Below are 10,039 nucleotides of genomic sequence, written 5' to 3' on the forward strand. Positions count from 1 at the left end.
ACATTGAGATCAGTAACACAATGATGATGGCCCATCTCCTCAACTCACTCAACCATAGTCTGCCCAGATTCACCTAATGAATAAATATTCCTGACCCATAAAGGCTGATGTGTACAACAAATCATAATTTTCTGTGATATAGGAATTCTGTGAAATCTCCTGTGAAAAAATGAACAGATTCATCAATTTCAAATGTCTTATCAACTGAGAGATGAAGTGAAAAAACATGCAGAATACCCAAATGTCTAGAAATTATAGATTATAAAATCAGACATGGGAAAAAAATAAGGAAAGAGATTTGAAAGCCCAACACAGAGTTTTAATGGAAAGATTTTTAAAACTCAAAGATGGAAATTTACTGCATATGATCCATGAAATATAAATTCTGAGTCCAAAAGAGTATGTATCTTAGAGATAATAAAGTAATAGACAAATACATGAGTACTTTTCTCCTTAATTAAAAGAAGATGCCTACTGAAGTCTTTTTCGCTGCATGATTTTCTTAAAAGCACTGCTGACATCCTTATTCCTCAGACTATAAACCAGAGGATTCAACATGGGAATGACCATGGTATAGAACACTGAAGTCACTTTGTCTGTGTCAATGGAATGGCTAGAGCTGGGTTGTAAGTACATGAAGGTTATTGTTCCATAAAATATAGATACAGCTGTGAGATGGGAAGCACAAGTAGAAAATGCTTTCTGGCGGCCCTCAGCTGAAGGCATCCTCAAAATGGCAATGAAAATGGAAAAATAGGATTTCATGATGAAAAAAAGAGAAAAAGCTGCAACAAAACTAACACCAAAGAAGAGAACCAATTCATGGACATATGAAAGAGAGCAGGAGACAGCAAAGAGGGGAGGGACATCACAGAAAAAGTGATGGATCACATTAGAATTACAACAGTAGAGGCTGAAGGTGTTTGCTGTGTGAAGGGATGAACAAAGAAAACCAAAGATGTAGGATCCAATAACTAGACAGACACACACACTGGGTGTCATGGTGGTGGTGTAATGGAGGGGCTTACTCACAGCTACCTGACGATCATAGGCCATAGCAGCCAAGAGATAACTTTCAACAGTGGCAAAGTGCACAAAGAAAAACATTTGTGCAGCACACCCACTATAGGAGATGATTTTGTCCCCTGGGAGGAATCCAGCTATCACTTTAGGAGTAATGGTGGAAGAATAGCCAAGATCAGTCAGAGAGAGGTTACTGAGGAAAAAGTACATGGGTGTGTGGAGATGGGAGTCCCACAATATCAGGACTATCATGCCTAGGTTCCCCACCAGGGTGATGAGGTAGATGATGGTGAATATTATGAAGAGGGGGATCTGAAGCTCGGGGGCATCTGTTAATCCTACCAGGATGAATTCCTTCACTTCGGAACAATTCTCCATAAATGCCTGTAGTGATTTGAGTGATTCCCCTGGGAAAGAGAACAACAATCAACAGCATAAAACATGGGAATTATCTTTCCTTCATGAGAGTGACAGAATCATGTCTAATATAATATTATGCTACAAAATTCTGCAACATTAAAGTTGGTTTTTTTTCTAAGATCATACTAATGTTGAAGTTGAAGTTTTTCAGCACACATCATGACATGCCCTATACTCATTAAGATCATTACTGAATAGTTCCTAAACCTCCTCAGCATCATTGACCTCCATTTTGATTATGTATAAGCCACATATATTATGGTCACAGTATCTTTTAATTATATATTCTACCTCACTCCTCTTCTGCCTACATTTACTGCTTCCAGCAGATTCCAATCTCTACAATTCCTTTATATCTATCATTTTTAAGTTCATTTCCCTGCCTCACTCTTTCCCCTTCACAAGACTGACAAAATGACTACTGATTCAACCATATTCCATCATCTATCCTAGAATTCCTTATTCTTTAGTCCTTTCACCAGTCAATCCAATCCAGCATTATGCTCATAACATACTTATAACTGTCTCACAAAAGTAGACAAGGTCCATAACTATGTTGAAAGGTTTCTCTACTTTAAAAATGTTGTTACCTTGTCACTTGCAACCTCCATGAGCCAAACAAATTTAGTTATTTTTCCCCAATTAACTTTCTATCACATTTTCCAATACCACATAATTTTTCTTGCAGCAGCAGAGGAAGAACTATTACTCCTGAATTCTCTTTCCATTTTCCATACTCCAATTCCCATTTTGTTATTTCCTGTGACCTCCTACTTCGTCCCTATTGCAGAGAAAGAGGTAGATCTTCTCACTGCCAAGCTTAATCAATATATATGTGCTCTTCAACTGGCCACATTGAACCTCCTCTAAAAATATTAATAGATAGGTTTTATATAATATTATTGGGTTTTGACTATAATTTATTAATATTACCACATGTTATCCTCACAAGAACCTGGAATATAAATATTATACACATTTTACAAAGGAGAAAAAAGGAGACAAAGAGAAGAGACTTGCCAAGAGTCACATAGTGAGCACCTGAGGCTCAGTGTACTGATTCCAGAAAACATACTCCCTGATACCTGCAAAAATCCACCCCCTCAGTCATTCCTCTATTGTGTTTTCTTCTGCTTAGACACTTTCTCATTACCAATTATTTAAAATAATGCCCACAGTCTATAATCATTTTTGAAAATCATCAATTTGAAAATGCATTCTCTACCTAATTACAGTTTGGTATTGCTGAAGCATAGATATTCTTTATCTGTCTGGTGCTCTGTGCTCTTCAGGGGAACTCTACTTTTTCTGAGATAAAACATAAATTTCATTGTTTCACATTTAAAACCCTTCACCACTTCTCTCCATTGTACCTTCCTAGATTGATTTCATACCTTTCTCTCTCTTGTGAGCCATATATGCCAGGCAGACAGATCCACATCCATTTCTCCTTCCATGATCTCACATTTCCCACTAATGAGCCTTCCTATAAACTGCTTTTCATTCCTCTGAAGTTCAATCTCTTCAATAGTTACTCTTAAAATCCCTTGTTCCCTGAAATGTTCATCTCAAATGCCAACTCATACTCAGAATATTTCCTGTTCCTCTCATAGTTTCTGCCCAATATTAAAAGTTTACATCTCTTTGGTATATATTTTCCATTGATTTATGCATGTAAATGGGATTTTCTACAAGAAGGATATAAAATAATTGAAGGTGAAATACTTGTGCTCTGTGTGTGTGTGTGTGTGTGTGTGTGTTTGTGTGTGTGTTTGCATATGGGGAGGGGATTCTCAAAGATTAGCACAATGTCTAGAACATAGAAAAAATAATCTTTTTTTAATTAATTGAATGAATAAAATTTAGCACAGAAGATCAAGAATTTCTCCAAAAACTCTTGAGGATTTGTTCATTTAAAACTTAGGGAACCTTTTAGGTCATCTACTCAATCCCTTCATGTATAAATGATTTGCCCAAAGTCTATATAACTCAGAGAGGATTTGAACCATCATACTATGGTTGCAAATATTAACCCATTTAAGAAGACCTGGTTTGGGGAAAATATTAGAGTTCACACTGAGGTATACTAGTCCTGTCATTACCACTAACTTACTCTGGAACTTTAGGCAGGTCACTTCCCCAATCTGTGTTGTTACATCACCCTCAGGATGAGGGAACAAGGCAAAATGGCCTTTTTTACAACCAATAAGTGCACTGGGATGTATGCAATTACAACACTTAAAAATGGAGAAATCTGATAGACTTTTACTACTAAGATAAAAATATGATTTATAATAACTGGAAAAGATTTTTAAATTTCAGAGTTTGCAGTTCTATATGGAGAGCTTTGAAATCCATGGGGGGAACAAATGATAGGTACTGGAAGCAATGGCAATTGATGGTGTGTCAAGACCATTTAATTTAGGGTGTGAGGCTTATATTGGAATTCCACTTCTGCTATTTTCTACATGTCTTACCTTAATGAAGGCCCATTAGCATCTCAGAGGCTCATTTTCTTCATTTATAAAACTGGATCATCTCTTGGGTCTTTTTCCACTCAATCTTAAGATCTATGAGGGATATAACTGGCATAGAGGATAGAATGAAGCTTATGGAATCAGGAAGAATTGACTTGAAACTCTAAGACATTTGTTCTCTGTATGAACCTCGACAAGTCACCTAATATCTTTCAGCTTTAGTTTCTTCCTCTCTAAAATATCATCTGCCAACACAAGCATGAGTATCAACAGAAATTTTACAGATGAACAGTGTTTTAAGAATCTTGAAGTGCTAAATAAATGCTAGCTAGCATTCTTATCTATCTGAATAGATTAACATGAAACATTATGAAGATGGCAGTTCCAAATCTCTGACTTTAAACCCTCCATCTCCCCATACCTTGAACAAGGACATTATTTTTCTTTCATGTGGCACACATAGTACTGAATAAACCTTCCATTAATATGCCAATATCTGATATCTACCTGGGTCCTTTAAGGTGATGATAAGACTCAAGGGGGAAGGACTAAGTACTTTCACATAAGAATAAGTCTTTAATTAGAAACTTCATCCAAAGGCCAGCAGATTTGTGGGAAGTCTTCTCGGTGTCTGGGGCTAAAAACTGAGAATGATCCAGGTAAACGTCTGATGTCCTCAGTCACTGTTGTTCTTGGATCTTGGTGAGAGTAAGACCGCCAGATGAACTAAGGCATGCAAACACTGTTTTTTGATCTAATTGATACATGAATAATGACAACCAAAAATAAAGTTTGTCCAGTGGACATTAGTCCAAATTAAGACAAAAAGGACTTTCTGTACCTTTTGGTCACAAACTTGTAGTCGATTTTTATAAAAAGGGGAATGTTGGTGCTCTTAGGGGACAAGTTACTCTGAGGACATCCACAGTTACTTTGCATGCACCTCTGAAAAACACATAATATCATACCCAGGTCTGTGGGGACTCATCATAATAATTACTAAGGGAAATCATGAGTGTATTCAGATGTTTTTGCCAGGGTAGCTCCATGGTACACAGAGAATATGGCTGCTCTCAGAAGACACAAGAAAGTAGGGCCATGAATTCACTAGTATAGGCATCATGGAGCAACATCATAGACAACAAGAAATTAGGCAGGGAATGTGGTAAGTCCCTTTGGTATCAAGTATAGTGACTTCTAATGATGCAGCTTCCAAGTATTTGCTTCCTTGAAGAAAAATGTCTGATGGGGCAAGGGTGTGGTATGCAGAGATTTGGTAGATTAATAACAGTGATACAAGAATGAAGAAATAAGGGGGCAGCTGGATGGCTCAGTGGATTGAGAGTCAGACCCAGAGATGGGAGGTCCTAGGTTCAAATCTGGCCTCAGACACTTCCTAGCTGTGTGACCCTGGGCAAATCACTTAACCCCCATTGCCTAGCCGTGTAACAATTTTAAAAAAATTAATATAGAAGGATATATAGAAAAGATATTAGGGTTTAAAAAAAAGAATGAAGAAATAAAAGAGAACCAGTGAATCATTCTGAAAACATACAGAAAACAGTAGAAGGCATTTCTAACGGGGACAGAGACAAGAAGTAAAATTTTAATATTGATTAAATTTAATAAAAACTTAAAGTATACAAAATGAAAATTAACAGCTTCCCATATTATTTTCTATTATTTGTGTTTTTTAAATCATCATATCGATTAATATCTATTTTTGCTCTTGTTCACTCATTTTTTAGCCATACTTGACTCTGTGAATCCATTCAGAATTATCTCAGCAGACATGGGTTCCTTTGTCATTTTATTTCCAAACTCATTTTACAGATGAGGAAATGATTAGACTGAATTAAGTGACTTTCCCAGAATCATACTGCTAGGAAGGGTCTGAGGTCAAGGTTTGACTCATGAAGAGGGATCATCCTAATTCCAAGTGTGGTGCTTTTTATCCACTGTGCCACCTACATGTCCTAATCCCTATTAAAATTTAAAATAAAGGAATCTGGAAACACTTGCCTGAATATGTTCCAAGTAACCAATTCCCAAATAATCCACTTATGTGATAACTGGAAGGAGAAAATATAGCAGTTTCCTTTCTCTACCGCACTGATTTTCTCTAATTGTTTTCCAATCCAACAACCCAAACCCAAGAGAGAATTACTGCCTCTGTTGAAAAAATTCACTGATTTCTCCCATCATTCCTTGAAAAGAGAAATGATCATATTCTAAGGTCAACAAGTCCTAATTCTAGGAGCACTATATTGGATTTTGATCAAAAGAAGGGTCATTCTCTCTTTTGCCACTAAACTGCCTAATATCTATAGATTCTTCATAAGAGTGAAGGACAATCTACTTCAAACTATTAGTCTAATCATAGTGTGGTGAGAAGACACTGTCAAACCAAAAAATATGTGTGGGAGGGAATATTAACAATGATTCTTTTACCATTAAAGGATTATCATTCCCAAGTCACTTAATAGAAGGGTTAGTCATATCAAGGAGGAAGGTAAGAGACATATGAACCATTTCCTGTGCTCTACATGATTTCTACTGTAAGGACCGATCTAAGGTTCCTCAACAAGATGAATAGAAATTTTCTGAACTTCAGAAATAATCATGAAGTGAAGGTTGGAGTTATGAAAAATGGTTCAAATTCCCTAAATTCCTATTAACTGCACATTAGAGTCGGTTATTTTAAAGCTACAGGGAAGATGCTTCTAAGGTCAGAAAGGAAAGGAAAGGAAAGATTAAGCTCTAATACTACTTGGAGGCTAAATAGAACGTGGGCCTTGGAGAGTTTTGCATTAGAAAAATATAAATGTATTTTTTAAAATATGTTTCTTAATTTAGGAGATAATCCTAATAATGGCTTTTGCCTCTAGAAATTCTAATGGAAGTATTCTTAATATCTTTATTCCAGAAGCTATAGATGAAAGGACTCAACATCGGAAGGGCAATGAGGGAGAACACTGATACCACTTTCTCTATAGTCATAGAATGGCTTCAGCATTGGATGATGACAACTTCTTGAGAATGCTGTGAAAATGATTAAACCATCTTTTCACTGAAGCCCTCTATCAGAAGAAGAGAAGGAATTGGAGATGCCATGAGTTGTATCAAAACTCAACTTCATGATGATTGACCTGTTGATGAGCTTATCCTGTGTAAGAACAAGGGAAAATATGATGATGAAAGTAAAGACAAAACTGAGAAGGGCAGCTGATAGGTGTTTTTTGCTTCTATACATGTATTCCTTGTTGAAGGTGGAAAAAGAGTCACCAAACATTGCTGACTGAGTGCACAAGAAATCTAGCTTATATAACCAGAACTGGATGGCCATTCTTATGACTCCCTAATTATTTCACTATTCCTTTCACCAAAGCAGGGCTTTCAGAACTTTTCCTCAAAGTATATCTCAAAACTCTGACTCACTTCAGCTCAGAATAAGGCCTCGTATCTTATTGAAAAAATTTGAAATAATTCGCTGAAGGGTACCTCTTCTACTTCATCTCACATCACCTGGATGCCTTATGCTATCATTTCTTTATTCCTTTCTTTCTTCATGAATGAATGTCCCCTTTCCCTGTGTAAGAATTATTGCAAGTGAGAAGGAAAAGGTGGTTCATATTTGGAACCCCAAGAAACTGAAGGCGGTTGAGAGGCAGTTAGAACTGGACTATATAAGGGGGTGATCCCCAGGCAGTGGAAGCTCATTCTGGGTTTGGGTCTTGGATGGTGGATGGTCTGATCAAGACACTCCATTGAACATTAGTTGATCCAGGCCAGGAGCTCCATAAGCCTATTCCTGATATTCAGTTACTAGCTGTTTCATTCAATCCCCACTTTGATCTGTTTCCTGCTGCAGTTATAAAATCAAACTAGCAGTAACATCATCACATCTTTTCTGAAGATCTTCAAGCTACATCTGACAACATCCTACTAAAGCTTGCTTATTTATTTATTTAATTTGTACTTGAATCATAGGTTAGGAGAGGGAGGAAACACTGTGAAGAGGCCTAGCCCTGTTTGGGTTGAGGCCAGCCTCTGGTCCATCTTAATTAGATAACAGAGATCTCCTCCTCCCTTTTACCTCACCTTTCAACTCTTTTCCCAATCAACTTTCACTTAGTAATTAAAGAAGTTACTTTATAGTTTTAATAGCTTATTGATTCTATAATTAAGTAGGCCATTACTTCATAGAACTCTCCTTCACTCCAAAGTCTGGATGGAAGAGAGACCTCCATTAGTGGAGGTCCTTGTTGATTTTCACACATATCCTTGTTTTTGGATCACACCTGTCAGCCAGTAGCATCCTTTCTAGTTGAAGATCACCTTCTCTCAACTAATCCATCAAGTTGAGAGAGAATTAGATCAGATCCTCTCAGTGAAGCCATTGTTCTATGTTCCCCCTGTAAGGACCTGCTTGACCAACCTCTTGTGGGAAACCTAACAGCTACTCCCCTAAGAAGTACTCATCCCCAACATGAGGCTTAAGTGGCTGCAATGCCAACTTCAGCCTGCATCATCCTTACACCTGTGAATGTAAATCCCTCTGTACACACTTTCCTGTACACACTTTCAAATGCCATCCTATATTCTCTGAGTAGGAGGAAACAGTCCACATTAGCAAATATATCAAATTAAAATATACAAATAACCCATCCCTTAAGGGAAATGATCATATTCCTAGTGTGAAGCCCAGTCATCAGTTTGAGAGCAACACCTAAAATGTAAATACAGTTCACCACATGGAAAAGGAGATGATCTCCTGAAGAGACATTCAAGAGTACCTAGCAACCTATGCCTGGCCTTTGAACAAGTCTTATTTCAATTGAACTCTAATATTGTGACCCCTTACCTCACCTTGTCTGGTGAAAGTCACTAACCTATATGGAAAGGCCTCAGAAATTTTCCCCTTTTGAGGCCATGTAGTCCCAAGAAAGATACCTTCTATGGAATTCTATATTTGAATTTTTTATCCCTTTATTTTTCCAGGGAGTGAAGTGTTTGACCATGGAAGTTTCAAAAGGTCAGGAGAGTGAGTTATAGGAACCCAAGTACTTGAAGATCATTCCAAATTTTGTAGTCAATTGAGTACTAATATTCTGAGGGACAAGGAACCACCTCTAAGAGTGACCTCCAGGAGTACATCTCAAGAGGAGATGAGAAGCAAAAATCCATTACATAGTTCATCACACAAACTGGTCATGAACTTGATGGGACCAATGATATGTAGGAACTGAGATAAATTGGGAGCCTGATCTCCCAAGAGACTGAGGAGGTACAGAGTGGATTATGCCACCAAAGTACTTGGGAATATGTTTACACATTCTTTTCTTTTCTTTTCTTAGGAGCAAATATCCTTTTCTAATAGTTATTCAATGTCAAAAGGAAATGAGGCACTTGTCACTGGCTCATAACAAGATTTAAATGTTATAGTCTCATTCATAACTAATAGGTAATCTTACAGGTTGATTTGTGAGATACAAACTTTGAATTGATAAAAATTGACAAAAAAATTGTTTGTTTGTTTGTTTGTTTTTAAACCCTCAACTTCTGTGTATTGGCTCCAAGGCAGAAGAGTGGTAAGGGTGGGCAATGGGGATCAAGTGACTTGCCCAGGATCACACAGCTGGGAAGTGTCTGAGGCCGGATTTGAACCTAGGACCTCCTATCTCTAGGCCTGACTCTCAATCTACTGAGCTAACCAGCTGCCCTGATAAAAATCTTTGGAAAAGAAAAAAGTGTGCCCTAACAGTTGGTACCATTGGTCAAAAAATTGGATGAATTCTTCTCCTGGATAAGAAAGGACCTGGTCAGAAAGGTAACAAAGAAAAAGTAACAAAGCACCATGGATAGATGGTTTCATTGATGAATAGCTTCACCTAACCATAGTCCTGACAGCTAGTAAAGGACAGACACTCTTACCACATTTGCTGTTCCATTTGTAATAAACACTCAAGCTTAATGAGTTGGTTTAGATGTTGAGATTTTCATAATAACATAAAAAACTTTCTATCATGCCATGAAGACTTTTTGCTAAAAACAAATACAGAATAAGAGCTCTGAAAAGATAAAGTTCATTGTGTGTGTGTGTGTGTGTATGTATATAT

The 10,039-nt window shown here is 37.2% G+C and overlaps 1 protein-coding gene across 1 annotated transcript; it reads right to left on the bottom strand.

Moving 5' to 3' along the window:
• Window positions 1-471: 471 nt before the first annotated feature.
• On the bottom strand, window positions 472-1,401 carry LOC123251196 (olfactory receptor 5B12-like). Its single transcript, XM_044680391.1, has one exon. It carries the CDS (start codon window positions 1,399-1,401, stop codon window positions 472-474), a length of 930 nt encoding a protein of 309 aa, XP_044536326.1.
• Window positions 1,402-10,039: the final 8,638 nt, after the last annotated feature.

This window comes from Gracilinanus agilis, chromosome 6 (genome assembly GCF_016433145.1).
Source record: "Gracilinanus agilis isolate LMUSP501 chromosome 6, AgileGrace, whole genome shotgun sequence".
In the NCBI taxonomy this organism is placed as follows: Eukaryota; Metazoa; Chordata; class Mammalia; order Didelphimorphia; family Didelphidae; genus Gracilinanus; species Gracilinanus agilis.